The sequence below is a fragment of the Brassica rapa genome, chromosome A10, assembly GCF_000309985.2.
Source record: "Brassica rapa cultivar Chiifu-401-42 chromosome A10, CAAS_Brap_v3.01, whole genome shotgun sequence".
Classification (NCBI taxonomy): Eukaryota; Viridiplantae; Streptophyta; class Magnoliopsida; order Brassicales; family Brassicaceae; genus Brassica; species Brassica rapa.
The window spans coordinates 9,237,249-9,258,211 of NC_024804.2; the positions used below are offsets into that span (position 1 = coordinate 9,237,249).

Consider the following 20,963-nt stretch of genomic DNA (forward strand, 5'->3'; position numbering starts at 1 on the left):
TTTTTTTCTGTTTTGGTGAAGAACATTTTTTTTTGGTTTTGATGTGAAAATATAATTTCACGGTTTTAGCTAGGGTTGGGGATTTTATCCGATACCTAAACCCGAATCCGAACCTGACCCGAAATACCCAAACCGGAATCCAAACCGAAGTAACAAAATACCCGAACGGGTTTTGTATTGAACAAGTTTCGATACCCGAACTCGATCAGGTATATCCGAAACCCAAAGTAATGTACAAAGTAATCCAAACATATGTACACTTTAATCCAAATCTATATTTGTCATCCAATATGTAATGATTGGTTTCTCTTAACCGATTTTGGTTTAATTAATATTATATAAAATCAATACCAAATCACTATTTTTTCTAACCTAAAAGTGTGCACATATATATATGTATCTCCTTCTAACATGTGAAAGATTAAGGCACCATCTGCATCTCTCATCTCTCATCTTCTCTCCCTACAAGATCTTCTTTCTTAAATTATTATTCTTCTCATGATCCATGAAAGGTTTCTCGGAGACATTAGTTGTTGCCGTCATCAACGATAACCACCATAAACGTCACTAACAACCAGAGCCACCTCGAACCATCTTGTCGTTCTTTATACGGAGGGGTAGTTTACATCCATGGAGCTTCCCTTGTTACTCTCAATCGTGTTACGTAACGAAAGCAAAAGAAGGAACATTTTTTTTTACAAGAATTATGTGGTTTTAAATTTTTTTTATCAGTAGTTCAATTTTTTTTTTATCAATGCTTTGTTTTTTTCGTTATACCCAAAATACCCAAACCCGAACTAAAAATATCTGAACCCGATCTGTAGTGTAGAAATACTCGAACGAGTTTTATACTTCTATACTGAAATACCCGAACGGGTATCCGAATGCCCGCCCCTAATTTTAGCGGGAAAAAACTAGTTTTACGGTTTTGGCAAAAAACATAATTTTACTCTTTTGACGGGAAAACATAATTTTACTGTTTTGGCGGAAAAACATAATTTTACTGTTTTGGCGGGAAAACATAATTTTACTGTTTTGGCGGGAAAACATAATTTTATGCTTTTGGTAGAAAAAATAGTTTTACGATTTTTACGGAAAAATATAATTTTACAGATTTGACAGAAAAACGTAAGTTTTGGCTTTGACGAAAAGCATAGTTCTCGATTTTGGCGGAAAACATATTTTTTGTTTTTTGTGAAAAACATATTTTTTGGTTTGATGTGAAAACATAATTTCACGGTTTTAGCGGGAAAAGTAGTTTTATGGTTTTGGCGGAAAAACACTATTTTGTGTTTGATGTGAAAACATAATTTCACGGTTTTAGCGGGAAAATGTAGTTTTATGATTTGGCGGAAAACATGATTTTACTTTTTTGACGGAAAAACATAATTTTCAGTTTCGCGCGAAAACGTAACTTTCGGTTTTGGTGGAAAAAAATATTTTTTTTGCAGGAATATACAATTTTTCGTTTTGCCGGAAAACTGTTTTTTTTTGTTTTGACGGGAAAACATAGTTTTATAGTTTTGCAGGAAAATATAGGTTTGTAATGTTGGAGAAAAAATGGAATTTCAAAGTATTTGAGAGAAAATGACTATAAATTAATAATTTAAAAATAATTATAAATACTACTGGGCATCCACTGGTGTTGGATATTTTTTTGGACCATTTTCCGTTTCGGAGAAACTATTAATACCAAAAATTAAAATGATTCATCTGAACAAGCCCAATTAGGCGATACACATACCATTTGACATCTTTACTAGGAATCTTTGACTTGAGAGTCTTTCTCTATTATATGGTGAATCTGAAGCGTTGATACGGGCACAGAGTGTGCATGATATGGGTTGACAAGCTATTTCTCTTGGAGAACTATAGTATATCATAAAATATCTCTAAACTATGACCATGTTCTATATATCCAGTTAAAAGTTTAAAACTTATTTCTCCACAGAACAAAAGTTAAATATGTATTTCTCCCTAGAACTTAAAATTCAAAGCCTCTAAAATAAATCGAAAATTTTATAAACCCGATTTTAATGTAATATTAGACCTTATTGGTATCCAATTACGTATGTTTAACCCTGAGTTACTAACCTATACCCGAGAAAATAATTCTCCTCGATTCGAATCCTTCAGCCAACGACTAGCTCTAGCAGCTCTCGCTTTCGCTGAACACAGAGCCGTTCTTCTGATATAAAGAAAAATACATTTTCTTTAGGTCCCTAATGGATATATAGTTTTTAGGGCCCCTAATATTAGTAAATTATTCATGTTGTCAGAACCGAACTTAGATTTTTTTTGGCTAGAAACCCAAAAGGAAAAAAGTGGCTGAAAATAAAATGATGCAGGTGGGAAGATCCGAACTGTGGTTTGGGTTCAATGAACTATGACTATTAAACCACTACAATAATGACACGCTTTTAGAAAAATGTGGGCGGTTATATTGATATTATTTGACGGCCGGAAGCCCATACTTCTTTCAGTTGGGCCTAAGGCCGGCTCTGCATGTTGTAGAGGTAATAATGTCTGTGAAGGTAGTCTACTTGATTTGAACCTGGTTTTTGCTTGGAGTAAATTACTTTCCTAATTAATAAATAATTTTAGATTAATTCTATTATGGTATCTACAGTTTGAATGATTTTAATATATGTTTAAAGGCTTGATTTATTTTTGCCACAAATTGTTTTCTGATTTAGATATATTTTTGTTTATTAAATGGTTGGATGTTATTTTTCTTTTGTGTCTCCGTCCACATCGTTGCAGTGGAGATCAGAGATGTTGCAACAGATTTACTTGAAGAAGCTTTTCCTTGCTCTAATGGTTGAGCGGTACACAAAATCGCCAATAGAGCCAAAGCTGTCAAACTCAAAAATTCAGATAGCACAAAGGGAATAGAGTCTCGAATTTGACGTTGATTTTTGTAACTATCTCCGAAATTCTCAGGTCAAAAGAAACAGAGAGTGGTGGTTTTAAAAAAGACTACTGATATTAGTATTTGGTGAATTAATGATATTAATGGAGGTATTTGAGTCGGATGTTTGAGTTCAGTTCTTTGGATTCTAAGAAGGATGTCGTTTCTGAACCTATTTCTGAGTACTGCGTCAAACTCTAAAATGGAGGAACATCATCAAGTAGTACTTATTAATCTTATGTGTCTCGCTGGCTGCTGTTCTAAAAAGATAAATTGACCTTTCAGCTTGAGATCTGATTCATTCTGCTTCACTTGATTTAATTATTAGTTTTTATTTCTCAGATTGTTGAACGTTTTGTTGTATTTCAATTTCAGGTATGTCTTTTAAAAATGTCCCTTATCAAGAGGATAACATGAAGGAAAGAAGTATTCAGAAAAAAAATGAGTGGGTTATGGTCTGGTTAATTATGTATGGATGGTTTATTTGTTCTGGTTTAAATAATAAACCGGATTTAAATCATAAACCGCTTAAATCAAAATTTGTGGGAAATAAGTTTCAAACTTTTAATTTGTGGATATATATATATATATATAGAACGAGATCATAATTCGAGAGAAAATTTGATGCTATACAATAGTTCTCGTGGAGAAATAGCTCGTCCACCCATTTTTTAATACCTGAGAGGTGGTGTTCACGACAAATAGTGTTGAACTACTGAAGATATTGTCTACACCATATCAACAAATTAAACGATGTAAAATACTTTTACTGATTTAATTATTTGACATATCAGACAATGACATATTTATTTATTTTCTGACAAAATATCAGACACATTTCGAAACAATGAATTCATAGATGAAAAACTTGGCACATACGGTATATGCCTTTTTATCAGTTATGATCTATGTCGATTTTCCCCGTTGAATTACTTCACCGGTTTAAGTAGATTAGTTGTTGTTGACAAAAATATTATCTAGTCATAACCTAACATGTTTTGGAAAAAAAAAAACGCAATGAATTTAATTTGAAAACGGATAACCGTAGATTTAGTGTAAAATATGTTTATATTGAAGATGAGACTTTGGAAAAGTTTGTAAACAAAACTATAATAGATTAAAATAATTAGATTTACACAAAACAACAAAATTATTGCATATTCCTGAAGCGAAGACAACTTTAAAATCACTTTATAACTCCAAAACAGTTTAAACGTTAGTTCTTAAACTAGAGACATAAAAATCATCTTCCATGTCTAAAATAAAAACAAAAACAATATACAAATGTTATTAAATTTTTGCCAAGACTAAAAAGTAGCAAAACCAGCAGTACAAAATCTATTTAACTAGGTGTTTTCCTACGCCATATGCAGAAATTGTTTTTTTTTTTTTTTATCATCAGACTAAATAGACTCATACTGACTCTGCAAACCAAACTGGTAGCTATGCATTCATATGAACGACGAAAGACTGTTGTTTTTTGGCATTGCGTGCTAGACTATCCGCCTGTAAATTCTTCGTTCGGGATACATGAATGATCTTTGAGCTGAGGAAACTTGTCTTCAAAATTTTTATGTCTTCCAGATAACTTTCAAACGCTGGCCATTCTTCTGGTTTCGAAACTATCTTCACCAATTGAGAACAATCCGTAGCAAACATGGCCTGAAACTAACGTAAATTTCTCATACACTCCATTGCCCATATCAGCGCTTCCATCTCCGAGTGAAGAGATGAGAGACTTGCCCGAATATTTCTTGCTCCCATTTATCCCTCAAAACCCTCAAGAGTACTATACCAATCTTGCCCTAAATAAGGCTCATTATCTTTCAACGAACCATCTATAAAACACCAGCGTCCTGTGATTATTGGAAGGTACCTAACCTCCACTTGTTGTGATGCATGCTGCATGTTCATCACTTGTGTCTCAGCCCAAAGTGTTGATTATGTATCCTGATTTAATCGTGTATTTTCCATTATTTGTGAAGTGCCATCCATCTCTATCCACCATATGCAGAAATAAAAGTTCAAATTTAATTATACTTAAAAAAAAATTTGTTACTTTTAGATTTCATTATTTTCTTATAGTTTAATTTTAAATTTTAATTTAATTACATGTAAAATTAAGATAATATAAATTTTTTATTGAACTTTAAATATAATAAAATGTAAAGGAATTTTTATGTTTTTTCATGTTTACCACTTTTTTGGAACCATTATTCATGTTTACCACCACTAAAGAGATATTTTCAAAAATATCTTCTTCATTAAGTGGCAAAACTTGTATACCATTGTTCTATATATAATAAATAATTAAATCGCCGGCTATACTATATGCGGTGAATGCATGTATCGTCATGTGGAAGAGAGTTAGAGTATAGTATGTTTTCTTTAGTGTAACTATTTATATAATGTTACTATACTATTTTAGATATAGTCTCTTCTCACTCTTGTATTTCTATGCTATATCTATGAAAATGAATAATCTGTTGTGACCTTCAGTTTCGACATTTCTCTATTTCTTCATGTTCATCAATAAATAATAAACAATTTTTCATGTTCTATTTTTATTTAATTGTTGTAAATAATTACTCGTTCATTGATCATTGGTAGAACACATCAAATTACCAAACTAAATATTATGAAACAGTTATTATGTTTCTATACATACGCAAAAAATAGAATAACACTTACATCTCTACTGATATTGACAAACATATATACTTCTTGTTACTCCAATTTAATCACCTACACATGTACGATTGGTACTACTATCACCATCGAATGTTGAAAATTCATTCTATACCAGTTTCTAGTTTACAAGTTTAAGTCTATTCTATAATTCATATTTATAGAGTATAGTTTAATATTACATAATATTATGTACTAGTTTCAAATTTTGATAATTAGGTTAGGTTTTATATTTACATTTAGGGTTCATTAAATAGAGTTTAGGGTTTAGTATTTAGATGGAAGGGTGATGTTTAGGGTTTAGTATTTAGGAGTTGGATTTTGTAATAAGGTTTAGTATTTAGGAGTTGTTAGTAGATTTGGAGTCCTATGCTACTCTGACGATATGGTATAGAAAACTGGCTGAAAAAGGTTAAATGTTAGTTAGTTAATTATGTCAAAATCAATGTCATATATTTAATTCTTATTTACATTTTGGTAATTTAATTCTGACTTGGCATCTTGTGAAAAAGAGTGGTCCGCTTTATTAATATAGAATTCATTATTGGCGGTTTTGAGAGGTTGATCCTTATATGTCTCTTTCTTAGAAGTATGTTCATATTAATTATGTTACCAATTAAATGATGAAGACTTAAATTCATAGTTTATTAAGCTTTTGGGGGGGGGGGGGGGGGGGGGGGTAATTAACTAATTGTGACCAACAACTTCAAACTGTAATTATTAGAAATTTATAATCGGAAAATATTATCACAAGATGCTACATGTTATTTAATTGTGGAAATAATTAATACTATTTCACTTATGTTCAAATGTAATTAGGTAAGAAAATCATTCTTTTTGTATATGTTTTGACTATTATTTTCTATAAAAATAAATTGGTGGATAATTTTTTTTCTATAATTGACAAGGAAACCATATTTTATGTTGACTACACAATCCCTATATATAATTATCCTACACAAAGAAAAATCAGAAAATCAAGAAAATACATACAAATGGCTATTACCAACAAAATGTTAATCGCATTTGTTTTTACTATCCTTTGTGTCACATCTGATATTCATTGTAATACATATGCTAGCCCTCCTACTCATTGTGCTCCATCTGCTAGCCCTTCTGGTATTAACTTACTATCTTACTCCTACTTGTTAAATATATACATTATTTATTCTCTTTATATGAATCTATATGTTGTATTAATGATTATTACTATGATATATGTGGTGAAATAGATGACGGTCAAGAAATAAAATGCTTCACATACAATCAGTGTGCATTCTGGAAGTCAGGGGAGAGACTCTGCGATGGTATGTGTAGACGTATGAATCAATTTGTATATGGCAGGTGTGCTACTAACAATAGATGTTGTTGTTATTAAGCATGCATCAAATATGAAATAATTTGATCACATGTAATGGTATTTGCTTAAAATAATAAAATAATTAATCTTCATAAATTGTTTAAAATCAATGCAAAAGATTGAGATTATAAAAGAAAATGGTAACAGTTGTAAGTCAAATTACAAACATTAATGTCACTTGTAAAAATTCATAAGTACCACAAGAGCTAACTGAGGAATCATGAACATAGATGACAGTCTAATGGTCATATTAGCTAGCTTCCCCACAACAGACTCGAAGCCTTGACATGTCCATCGCTTAATGAATAAGAAATACTAGATTTTGACCCGCGCAGGCGCGCGGGTGTATATTTTGAAAAATATGTTAATATTTGTTTTTCATGTAATTATTAGGATTTGGAAAAATGAATCCGAAGAACATAACCGATACCGATCCAAAAATATAGTACCAAACCCGAACATAAATTGATTAAATATTCTAATTATTCAAAATTTTGTTATTTAGAGAACCGAATCTGATCCGAACCGAAGTATTTGGATATCCGAATTTATCTAAAAATAGATTTATATACTTATATATATTAATTATTTTTAGATTTAACGTATATGAAACATCAAAAATGATACTTTTAAATTGGTTTAAATACTTGAAAATATATATAGATAGTCAAAAGTAAATATCTGAAATAGTTAAAGTATACTCAAATCACCAAAAATACTTAAAATAATTATTGATTCCGTATCCAAAATTTTAAATCAAGCCAATTGATATGTTAAGCTTAAGTATTATAACGTATGTTATTCAAATTTATACGTAATATATTATTTTATTTATACATTTTGAGAAATTTAAAATATATAATGATTTAAGATTTTAAAAATAATTTAAATTAGTTATCCAAACCCAAACCAAACCCGCAAAGATCCAAATCGAACTCAAACCAAAATTTAGAAACATTCTAATAAGGCTGAAATCTTTGACCCCGAAAACCCGAAATACAAATCGATCAGAACCAAACCCGTAAGGGTACCCAAAAGCCCATCCCTAGTCATTATTATATATCGTATTTTATCATCATATAATTAATCGTATTTTATATGTACCATCATATAAGTAATCATATAATTAATAGTATTTTATACATACTATCATATAAATAATTACATATATTATATTTTTAAACTTAATATGAAATATAAAAACCATAATTTGAGTTGGTATTTCAAATTAGGCTTTGTATTATATTTTTCTTATATATATTGACAATATTTTTTGATAATGGTTATTGAAAAATAGTTTAGTAAAAATCTATTTTTGAATATATGTATATTTCTGAATCAATTTTTGATATAAATCAAATTTGAATTATTATTTTGATTTGAAATATGTATATAAAGTTTAAATTTTGTTTTATGGTTAGTTTAGAAAAAAAAAATTAGGCAATTAGATTGACCCATTTTGGTATATTTTAAAAGTGGCCTCGATAACTTTCAATTTTCTTAAAAAACATAAGCCCATTACTTTTTTTATTAATACTACTATCCTTGTTTTCAAATAAAAATATTTTTTTTTAAAAGACTGCAATCCATGTTTCCAAACACTCTAAATTTTTTAATAGTCCTATTCAAATCTCCAAACACTCCAATTTTGTACTTGAGTTTTAATAAGATAGATTTAGGGACCTTAAGTTACCAAATATATTAATGGGCTCTTAGTTAATAGTTTAATAGGTGGATTCACACAAGTTGTGCGGGCTTTAATATATTTTCTTAGATTTATAGTTATATTTGTATAATTTATATTTCTTCATATAAAATAGCATAAAATATATTATGTTTATGTAATTATATGAAAGCTTAGATATCAAACTGATCAGTTTTATATTTCCTAGGAATAGCATATATTATGTTTACGTAACTGACTATCTCTCTCTTTTTGATTACATGTTTATCTCTCTCTTTATTACGGATTTTGTTTTTCTTTGTACATCTCCCTCATTCCCTCCCTCCCTCCCTCTAAATATCTCTTTTTATTTATCTCTTTCTCTCTCAGTATCCCCCATGACATAAATATGAATGACAGAAGAAAAAAATCACGGTTTTGAGGAAATTTCTAAAAAATATTATCTAAAAATGGAATAACCTAACAACTGAAAAAAGACTCTTTGTATTTGATTTGCCAAAGACCAAACCGATCAGTTTGATATCTTGTGCACCAAGAAACATGCATTCACAAATTTTATGGCTTTGCATTTTTTCAGAGGAAATAAGTGAGCGGTTCCTTTTTCCTTGAGCCTCCTTCTCCATACAAATCATTCCATTGCTTCAGCTCATTCATTCCAGATCCTTCCGACGCAAAACTCGCCGCCACCTGCAAAAACACAACATATCTTAGTTAGATTTTTCTTTTTGTCTTTACTTGTCAAAAAGAGATAAGATGCTAGACCTGGGTTTTAGCTTTTCTCATGTCTTCCATGTTCAAAGGTCTCAAAATAATCTCTTTCTCCTCACAAGCTTCATCTTCTTTTTCTTTTGATTCTTCCGCGCTTTTTCCTGCTTCTTCTCTCTTCTTCTTCTCCTAAAACCACCATGTCATTTTCAGAATGTGCAGATAAATTCGATTAATAAAGAGGGCAAGAGAGAGTTATTTTTACTCTTTGTACCTGATCTTTCAATCTTTCCTGTTGAATTAGCTCTCTAACCGGTCTATATGCAGCTGTAATGCATAAGTTCTGTTGCAAAAATGTTTAACAAACAGTTAGTTTCAATGATTTTACTCAGAGAGTTTTGATTTCTGGTTAGAGAGATGACAAAAACCTTGAGATCACTTCCACTGTAACCTTCTGTCATCTGTCCAAGCTCATTGAAGTCAAGATCATCTGTCTTCTCTTTGGACAACAATGTTCTCAAGATCTTCTCTCTGCTCTCAGTAGAAGGAAGTCCAACCATTATTCTGTTATTTTCCAACACAAAAATAAAAATAAGCCACAACTGTATAGTCACTAAGAATTGTATTTTACCAAAGTTGTTATAGTACCTTCTCTCAAACCTCCTTATGATAGCTTCATCAAGATCAAAGGGTCTATTTGTTGCTGCAAGAACCAAAATCCTTTCACCAGGTTTCGTCATAAGCCCATCCCAATGCGTCATAAACTCATTCTTGATCTTCCTCATTGCTTCATGCTCTCCAACTCTTGTTCTTTGCCCCAACATACTATCCACTTCATCCACAAATATAATCGTTGGAGACACTTTGGCTGCCAAAGTAAACAAAGCTCTCACGTTCTTCTCGTCTTCTCCAAACCATTTTGAAGTGATTGTAGACATGGAGACATTGATGAAACTTGCTCCAGCTTCATTTGCAATGGCCTTTGCTAACATTGTTTTGCCAGTACCAGGCGGTCCAAACAGAAGGATTCCTCTACATGGCTTAAGAAGACCGCCTTTGAAGAGATCAGGTCTTCTAAGTGGAAGCATTACAAGCTCTTGAAGCGAATCTTTTGTTTCGTCTAATGAACCAATGTCTGCAAACGTCACACCGATCTCATCTGCTGGTATGACCTCTGGTCTTATACGCTTCTCAAACTCATTGTCAGGAACAACCTCAGGTGCTTTTGGAGGCAACGGATTGTCATTCTTGTTTGAAGGAAGCGATTTTTCCAGCTCATTTTTGTTTTCAGGAGAATATGATTCAGGTTTTGACTCGCTCTTTGAACATACCTCTCCTCCTTTTCTCTTAGAGTCAGTGTTTGTGTCTAGCTTTAAGGAGTCTTCAGATGATCTGCTTCCACCTTCTTGGAATATACTCAGTCCATGAGACAAGCTGGGGGAAGATCAAGAATCAGTTAGTTAGTAGCTAAGAATAAATAAACCGATTCTAAAACTTATCGTTTGGCTATTTCTCATAGTTTATAATAACATAATTAATGAGTATCAAAAAAATAATTTACCTTTTAGAAGATATAACAAGCTTTCCATTTCTGTATTCAGGTTCTTTGGTGTGTATCAAATGATAAGATATTGCAGAAACCACAATCTGCTCAATGTGGTTGCTCAAACACATTGTATCAGCATGGCATATCGAAGCTAAGTCATCGCATTGGATATCATTAGCAGCAAGAACCTCTGCGATGTGGTTCTTGTTGTCTCGGAACTGAATCATCTTCATGTCATCTTCTAAACGATTCTTCCAGCTCACGAGCTGAGATTCATCCTCAGGTGGTCTGATTTCGATGTTGTAAGGAAACAGAGCGGTGACCCCTTCACTTACTTCTTGGCAATCATCTTCAGGTTCTAATACCATTGAGCCAAGAATCAAGACAGGACCAGAGATCTTGTTCAAGAGAATCTGGAACAACTTGTAGAATCTTTCTGACTCAAGAAGCTTCTCAACGTCCCTGAGGTATATGATTAGAGGATTTGTTTTCGATACAAAGACCACTACCTGCCGAGAAAGAAGATAATTGTGAAAAATGCGTTGAAAATGAGTTAAGAGATTTAATTTAATATTCAAATTGACGGTATTTATAAAAATGGTTATCTTTCAAAAGTAAATTTGAAACGTAGTATCAAATTTGTGGTAAAATTGAAAATTTTCCTTGAAATTACTTAAGATGTTTGTGAAAAGGTTTGTTTATTTACCTTGTAAAGTGATTGCAAGAAAAGTTTCTCGTCGAAGCATAGATTTGTGCTGCGTTTGCTGGAAGCTAGAGAAGCCATAATAAAGACAGATATGTAGCAAAGAGACATCAGAACGTGGAGTTGAATAAAAATTTTATATATTCAGAAGATATAATAAAGTTCTATGTCCAAACCTGTAACAGAATTCGAAGTAGAAATAGCATTTCTCTTGTGTCTTGGAGGAAGACTTGAGCTATCCAAACTACTGCGTTTAGTGAGATCTCAAAGACTAAAAAGAAGAGATAAAACTAATGCAAGGAAGCAGAGACCAACCTTGATTTAAGAACATTTCCACTGGTGTCTCGACGCAATGCTCCTAAATATTTTACAAGGACTCTTACTCCTTAACTCATGTTTTCAGTAATACAATAAAATTAGTTAGTGTTTGTTTCTTTTTACCTCTTGGTTCAACTTCGAATTGAGAGAGCATAGAGAAGGAACCCATCAAACTCGACATCTTGTCTAATGTTAACTCAGAAATAGACCTCTTGTGAAGCTATAAACCAATACAGAGAAAAATAAACAGAGTCATTACTCTGCAATCATCAGTAATTACTCAGAGAGGACTTTGAAGTAACTTACAGGTTTTCTCTTTGTGCATCCGTATTTACTTTGTATCTGTTTCCAAAGAATAGGATAGGGAAAGCTTATGAGCTATTTTTTTTTACTTGTGGGGAAACACTTGAAAAAGCTACATGCATTGATTGATTAATATACCTTAATGGAGAAATCAGTTATATCTAACAACAATAGCTTTGATTCACAGTAATGAGACAAAGCTTTTGCAAGCATTTGCTGATAGAACTCCGCAGGACCTGAAAGTAGAATTGCTTTACTTGCAGGTGCAAGATTCCGAGTGTGCTTTGAGATTTCTAACTCTTTTAGATGAACGTAAGCTGCACTTGTCAACAACACCCGAGTTCTCTCGCTGTCATGAAACAATAAAACAATCTTGAATGAGTTATACTTCCCTTCATGATTCATCTTATTAGGTATTACCAAGAACATGAAAATAGACTTTCATGTCTACCAAATGCATGATTCAGAACTAAAATGTTCATGTTTTTATTTTCAGTTTAGAATGTATTCAAACTCATTGCAGTTCTAGAAACTATGCAAGAACTTGCTATATTATTACAGACAAGATTCAATAGTACGGAGAAGTTAATCCAAAACAAGTTAGAATAAACGTTATTAACAAAACTAAATTAGTAGAATCACATGTAAGAATCTTTCTATTTCTCTGGCTGTCTCTATCTGTCTTCATTTGCCAAATCATCCACATGCTTGTTGTGCAACTGACCTACCCCACTTTCCATCATTTTTTTCTCTCCCTTTCTCAATATTTTCTTGGAAAAAAAAAAGAAAAAGCAAACTTTAAATTCACAGAATTTCCCATATCTGTCATTCTTTGAACCTAGATACCCAGAGATTCAAACATCCTTTCACCAACAATAAAGAGATGCTAAATCAAAATATCAAAATGTCCACAAAACTAGAAAAAGGGAATTCACCAATAAGGATCCCAAGTAAATATTTTTAATTTTTTTAAAGAAAAATTTATTCAGTGTGATAAAGAAAATCCTTAAATTAAAAATCGAGCTTTTACCAAAGATTGAATTTTTTTTTTCTATAACCAAATATTTAATATTTTTGACAGCTGGAAGATGTAAATTACAAACAACTTGCCAAGTTGGCATCTTTCAAGCACACTCTTATCTAAAAATACATAGATCTGAAAATCCCTAAAGAGCATTGGATCTTTGATCGAGCTCAAGGTTAGCTCTTTTAAATTATAGTGACAAGAAACATTTTAAAAAGAAATATAATCAAAAATTCAAAATCTAAAGAGCACAACAAACAGAAAAAGAGAGCTTTGGTACCTTAAGAAATACGGAAACTCATCGAAAGTGACAGTACTCTCTCTCCCATCAACAATCTGTCTCACCAACTCTTGCTCCATCTGTTCTCCGGTGAGTCCGTCCTCGACCGAACCCGACCCGTTTGCCCATCTACCCAAACTCTGACCCGATGCCAACCCTATCCCTAAACCAACACCAACACCTAAAGCTGACAATAATACGCTCTTCTGCTCCATTTTTCTAAATCGTTGTTGCTAAATCGCACGATCTAGGAGGGTTTCAAAGAGTGGATCTTTTGTCTCAAGAAGGAAGAGTTTTTTTCTTTGGGTCTGGGGTAATAAAAAAAGAGTTTAGGTGAACGATGGAGAGGAAGAAGATGGGTTTGACGGGTGTGGGGGAAGATGGATCTCTATTTATAGCGACGTTTGGGTTAGTGTTACATGGACGTTAACCCTTTCCCGGGAAAAAGCAAATTCAGATGCAAACATTTTTCATAAATATTTATTAAAATGTATTAATGTAATAACCAGACATATTACCTTTTATTTAGTTAATTTATCTGTCAGTGGAACTAAAAATTACAATAAAATAATATTTACCCGATATTTCTGTAATCTATTTTCATGTCTTTTTCTTGAACTCAACTTTTTTTCTCTTTCAAAATTCTCCTTTTTGGTCGGTTTTCCATTCTCTTCAAAAGTAAATAAAGTTATACTAGTTTGGTAGAGTTTAACCACACAACCTGCTACTCCTGGTTATTTATTTATGAGTAAAATTCTTAGTTTATTTTGTAATTGAATATATACTATATGGACATTGGTATCATATAGATATGTGGTCCAAGCATGAGAAAAATGTGGACATACTTCTGTGGTGAACTAAAGTGATGCATGTGAGAAGTTTTTAGTACCGAACGTGTTTTCGTAAATAAAGAGAAAATTACGCAAACATGACCAAAGTAGACAAGAAGCCTTTGAACCAAGATACTCTAATCGAATCTAATTTTTTTTTTTGATAAATCTTATCGGCTATCTTGTCGGTTCCGGAAGGAACACACTTAGTGTTACAGAGTAGACTACCTGAAAGTGTACTACACTGTCTGATCCAAGTTTGTATACCTTTCGACTATTGTCGGGAGGTGAACCAATCGTCTGTTACGATCCACCATGTAAATCACTTGGGTGAATCCCAAGTTTAAATGACCAAATAACAATAATTTAGTTTCCAAGAGCAATTAAATCCAGAACTGATGGATACACATCAAATCCTAAAAGATTATCACTAGGCTACACCACTCGTTCTATACGCCAATAGTTTCTAAGTTAATCACACAAATTGGTTGATGCTAGCTAGCCTTCTCAAATACACTATATTTTGTTCATGCACATGTGTATACACGTGTCTCAACATATGTGAGCGATCAGAATCGAACTTACAAGTTTGGGTGGATGATGTCTTGCATTTATACTTTTTGTCACTAATTTTCATAACATTAGGCTCATTTAAATTACATTTAATAGTATATATTATATTTGTATGTTTTTAGGTTATGGAACATTTTATCAGTTTTGAAACACATTAAACCAAAAATTGAATGAAGAACTTAACGATATTTTTTTAAACTCATCTTTTGATACGACTTTAGAAATTAAGTTATCTTTCTAATGGAGGCGATTAAAAATCATTTGAAGCTGTAATGACATAGTTATGACCAATAACTGGACACATATTAGTTACACCGCAAAGAAAGAACCACGGGCAACAACCGCATATTGGTATAGACCGTAGTACTCGAGGCAAGAAAAGGCGAAGACGAGGAGCACAACACGGCCAACCAAAACAGGCTGATCTTGGCCGCATTTTGATGACATGGAATCACTATGAGCAACCACTGCAGGTAACAAATACCATGCATGGTGGGCGCCGAAACCAGTTCTTACCCTTATTTATCTTGGGTGGACTTGAGCTTGTCGGATTGAACTGGTTCGTTTTTAAGGTATATAAATAGGTATTTTAAGGGAAATAAACCTAAATTACCTAAGCATAAGATTTTTCTTAGTTATCTTTGATTTTGGATTTTGAACTCTTGTGAATTTTACAATTGTTTAAGGATTTATTTTGTTTATCTTGTTTATCTATCTATCTAATCTTCTATTATACATCAATCTATAACAAGTTTAGCGATTTTCATTGATATTAATGAGTATATTATTTAGAGCTTTTTGATTTAGTAGATTAGGATGATTGATGCTTGATTCATGATGTTTTATGCTTAATCTATAAAATCCTACTTGATTGATGTTCTTAATGCTAAATTAGGTTGCAAAATTATAGATCTAGACTTTTCATGCCCGATCCAAATCAAACCCAGAAGAAACCGACCCAAACCTGATCCAAAGATTTGAATGCCCATATCTAAAAGAATCAATCAATGTGCTTTACTTGCTTAGCCAACGGGATTTGATGCTAGGACTGTTTAGTGATTGTTGGAATTCATACATGATTGATGGTAATTTACCAATAGAAATTGATGTTAAAAACTTGATTAACGTAAGAGTTATTGGCATGAAGTGGATTAACTTAAGTTAGTGATTCTAGATCTAAGGTTTAGTAATTGTTAATTGTTTAAGCATCATATTTTAGTATTTGATCATTTTAATCAATAACCTTGATCGAAGAACTTGTTTTCCATCTGTTTAATTAACTTTTAATTTATTTTTTGTTGACATTCCATTTTGGTTAGATTACCTTTAATTTTTTTTCCTATTTGATTAGACTACAGAATTTTATGCATTTTAAATGCTTAGTTTTTTTAATTCTTCGTGGATTTGATCTTAAAAGAGTTAAAATAATATATAATTCGATTATGATATTTTTTGCATATTAGGTTGATTGATACGTAAGTAAAAGCTTAATCAGTGAAATGGAAGGGGATGGTCGGAAGACGGGAGCTTATTCATTAGTTACATATCTCTCATCTCTTATCATATTCATGACTTATTAGTAGTAGATGAAGTTTGAAAACAATATGAAGTCCAAGACAGTTAAAAAAAAAAGCGATGTTAAAAAATACGATTGATGTATGGTCTACTGGTCCTTTCTTCGAGTGGCTAATAACTGGCCATGTAGATCAAGTTCAGTTAACTTGTATGATACACAAAATATATTATCCGAAACTGTAATTGTACTGAAAACGTATACGAGGTATTTTAGTGTTCAATTGATATGTATTGTTTATATATGGATCTGAATATTCTTTTGAAAAACGAATCTTCTCTTTATGGAATCCATCATCTCATTGGCATGTGATTTCAAAGGTCCCTTTAAATATTAATCGAGGATTCCTTAATCTCTAATGTACGAGGCTCTGACTGGTGACCTTTTCGGGAACACGAGGAATAAATAGGAAAAAAACGTATAGGAATAAAATTACAGGAATTGGAAGGAATGCTTGTTCCTTGTCAAATTTAACAAGGAATATTTTTGTTTTATATTTCTCTACAAAAAAGGAATGGTGAGGAACAAAAAAGAACAACTATTCCTTGTGAATGATGATTTTTTTTTAGGAATGATAAGGAATTCAGTATTCCCTTCCGTTTCTTGGTCACCTAGTCTTTTTCACGCTCATCATTCTCATTGTTTCTATAGTGGCACCATCTTCTTTGCTCGAATATCGTTCACTGGGCGAATCTAGCCCATTTAAGTTAAGGGTGCACTATTGATAGAGAAACATAAAAATACATTAGACGAAAATCGAACCTGAGTAACTGAGGGTGCACATGCTTCTTTTTAGCATATAAGCTAACTAAACTTTGTTATTTCTACATATAAAATACTAAATTTAAAAATAATTGTGGGTGCACCTGCCCCCTCATCCTTTAACCTGGCTTCGCCATCAGTTATACGTAACTATCTATCATACTCACCAGTCACCATATAGCGATGAAGATCGTTTCGTTTCGTTGAAAATATTATTATACTTTTTACATGCACGCAAAGAGAGATGGATCTATATAGAATATTCGTGTGTAGTTGCTTTAGAACTTAGAAGGCAGCACATGTAGATGGAGTTTTATAAAAAAAAAACTTAATTAACTGCGGGCTAATTCCACTTGCAAATATATACTAGATTTTGATCCGCGCTTAAAAAGCGCGGATTTATTTTTTAAATTTAATAATTCTTAATGTAATTTTTTATATAAGATAGTTTATAAGTTTGACCATATTATTGGAACCGAATAATCAACCCATACCAAATTTAAAAAATGAAACCAAACTTGAACCAAAATTTATAAATAACTGAATATATCATATATCTCTAGAACCAAGATAAATAGATACTTGAATTTTTAAAATACAAATTATATACCTACAAATATTAATTGTATGTAATTCCTAAATAACCAAATATCTTAAATATACTATTTATAAGCTGAATTATCCAATAAAAAAAAATTACTCAAACATTTTTTCAAATATTTAAAAGCTATAATTTTGTTGTATTGTGAAGTATTTCTCTAATCGTAATTGGAAGTTAATATGTTTTGACCGTCGAATGGTATCATGTTTTTAACTTTCTGTTAACCGTACTTGCATCATGTTTTTATGTTAGTTTGGGTCATAAAACATTTAATATGAATTAAAAATATGGTATTGTTCAGATTTTAATTACCAATAAATCCAAATTTTTTTATAGTAACGGCTGTTGTTAAAGAAAAATGATTGTGGGTTGTATAATTATTAAATCAGTTATAAAATAATCTGTTTTTTTTTCTAAATAGGCATAGTGGTACAAAAGTAATATTCTAAGGAAAAATAGGGGCAAAATATAGCAATGATTTTGAATTAATAATATTAATGTATAAATCTTTAGTGTATCATAGTAAGTTGAGTAATAAATAAGAGCATTGATTATTTTATAGTTAGAGAAATATAAGGTAATTGATTATTGTATAGTTAGAGAAATATAGGATGAGACCAAAAAAATAGTTAAATCTAGTGTATAGGTCGAACAACCTTTTATAAGTAGATTTTTTAGGACTCCTTCCCTTTTAATAGTATAGATATTGAAACTGCATTTTGCATATTGTGTTGTTTCCTTTAAAACCTACTAACAAATGTATCGCTTTACACGCCATTTTCATCTTTTAGAGGCGGCTTTAATTATAAAAACAATTAGAAAGTCAAAAAAAAAAGTATACATATAATGCCATTTGCTTTTATATATTCGTGTGACAAATTACAGCACTATGTGCCAAAATGTTGCACTTCTAAAATATAGTTAAAATGTTTAGTATACCCAGACACAACATTATCCGTCTATATATTAACTAATTTGGTGTTACTGATGTTTTATGATTTTAAAGATGAAACTTTGATTCTAATAAGGATAATAACGTTAAAAATGTTTATTAGAAACATCCAATAAAATTAAAAACGATGTACAGAATATTTGAATGGCCATTGTCCAAAGATGGAAAATTTACTGATACAAAAAAGATAGATTACACAACTTATGGAACCTCTGAAGATAAAGCCAACTAGATTTTAACCCGCACGTTCGTGCAAATATTTTTTATTTTATAAATATATATGATATTATTATAAATGTTTTAAATATAAATTTCCATTTTAGTATTATATATTATGTAACTCGATAATATTTTTTTATATTTTTTATTCGGTATTATTAATATATAGTGATTTGTTTAATATATTTTACTTTGTTATTAATTTTATTACTTACTAATATACTTTTGAGTTAGGTATAATCAAATAACCATATTAAATAATCAAATAGAAAACCTTCTTCAAAATATGTTTTTCTTTAATTTATATATTTTTCTATAATACATTTTTAAATTTATTTATCTATATTATAAAGAAGAAATATGTTTAAGATAATTTATATTTACATGTTATGTTTAAAAAATATACTTTCACAAATATTATTTTCGTATTTTACGGGATTTATAAGTAAAAACACTATTTTGTTTAAATAATATATTCCTATTATTTTAGTAAATTTTATACATAGTAGCATCTATAATATTATTTTAGTAAATTTTATTGATATAAGATATTTTTGGATGTTATGATATTAAGTTTTCTTTTTATTTTTAATTAAGATTTTAAAATATTAGATTGCGTTATTTTTTTATAACATATATAGTTTCAAAACATTATTCTTTATTACCTATAATTTTATCTTTTGTAAAATTTGAAATATTATCATTTTGGGTTTGAATATTTATTTTCAAAATTTTATATTTTTTCAAGAAAACTTTGAAAAAATACACTACTATTTTTGAATTTGGAAAGTTACATGAATTTTGAATTTGTTTTTGTTACTACATTAATACATTATTTTATGAAAAATATTTAAATTTTTGGTAATATTTTCTATAATTTACTCAACATATTTTTATGATTAAAAATATAATTAATTTGTCATTAATATTCTAAATGAACTACTACTGACATATTTTAAATAGTATATGAACTAAAGGTTATTATATACTATTATATTTTTTTATATTTTTATAGCTTTCTAATAACATATTTTAAATAGTATATGAACTAAAGGTTATTATATTCTATTATATTTTTATATATAAACAGTTTAAATAATATATTATCGAGAGTTTCAAAATAAATAAAAAGATACTATATAGTTGTAGATATAAAAGTTTAACCTACATTAATAAACTTTTTTGTATAAAAATATTGTATAATTTACTAAATTGTACTCATTTTAGTGATGAGTGATAATTTATTTAAATAAAACAATTTTAATTTTTTTTGTCAATTTACCTATTTAATATAATTTTGTCATATTTAATTCATATAGCACTTATTCTTTTTTTATATAATATAGAATATAATTATAGAATTTATAAAACAAGAAAAAAAATAAAATTGTAGTCAAAATTGATTTATAATAATATTATATTATTAATTACGAAATTTATTAATATGTTAATCTTATAAAAATATTTAAGTAAGATTTTTCTTAGATTCTTTCTCAACAGATTTTGTTATAATTAAAATTAAATATAAAATTTATAGTTGGTCACTATTATTGTAAATAATCAAATATGTCATATTAACTATTTATTTAAGTGGTCTTACTATGACTTGTTAATGGTAGATAAAAATAAGATCCTAAATTAATAGATTAGATATGTCACAATTTAATTTAATTTGTTAAAAATATGGGTTATGTATATTGATTCACACTCTTTTTTTTGTCATCGACTTATACAGATTCATACTGACTCTGTAAATCAAACCGGGTGATCTGCATCCATGTGAACGACAAAAGACGGCTGCTTCCTAACACTGCGTGCTATTCTATCCGCCTTTATATTTTGCGTCCGTGATACATAGATAATCTCTGATTGGGTGAAAGTCTCTTTCAGGTTCTTGACATCTTCCAAATAATTTGCAAAAGCTGGTCATG

The 20,963-nt window shown here is 30.3% G+C and overlaps 1 protein-coding gene across 4 annotated transcripts; it reads right to left on the minus strand.

Annotated features, from left to right (window-relative positions):
• Nucleotides 1-9,032: 9,032 nt before the first annotated feature.
• LOC103844768 (spastin) lies at nucleotides 9,033-15,395 on the minus strand. 4 transcript variants are annotated; one of them, XM_009121576.3, is made up of 14 exons: nucleotides 13,523-13,757; nucleotides 12,861-12,988; nucleotides 12,357-12,567; nucleotides 12,222-12,257; nucleotides 12,039-12,135; nucleotides 11,913-11,955; nucleotides 11,774-11,844; nucleotides 11,601-11,665; nucleotides 10,910-11,403; nucleotides 9,997-10,782; nucleotides 9,777-9,912; nucleotides 9,623-9,691; nucleotides 9,406-9,537; nucleotides 9,033-9,330 (listed from the first exon to the last, which is right to left on the minus strand). In XM_009121576.3, the coding sequence occupies exons 3-14, from the start codon at nucleotides 12,429-12,431 to the stop codon at nucleotides 9,217-9,219; spliced, it is 2,118 nt and encodes a 705-aa protein (XP_009119824.1). In that variant the 5' UTR covers nucleotides 12,432-12,567; nucleotides 12,861-12,988; nucleotides 13,523-13,757; the 3' UTR covers nucleotides 9,033-9,216. The 4 variants fall into 4 exon arrangements, with proteins under 4 accessions (XP_009119824.1, XP_009119823.1, XP_009119822.1 ...); XM_009121575.3 differs by lacking the exon at nucleotides 12,861-12,988 and having other exon boundaries at nucleotides 11,774-11,832; nucleotides 13,523-15,395; XM_009121574.3 differs by lacking the exon at nucleotides 12,861-12,988 and having other exon boundaries at nucleotides 11,774-11,841; nucleotides 13,523-15,395.
• Between the last annotated feature and the right edge of the window lie 5,568 nt (nucleotides 15,396-20,963).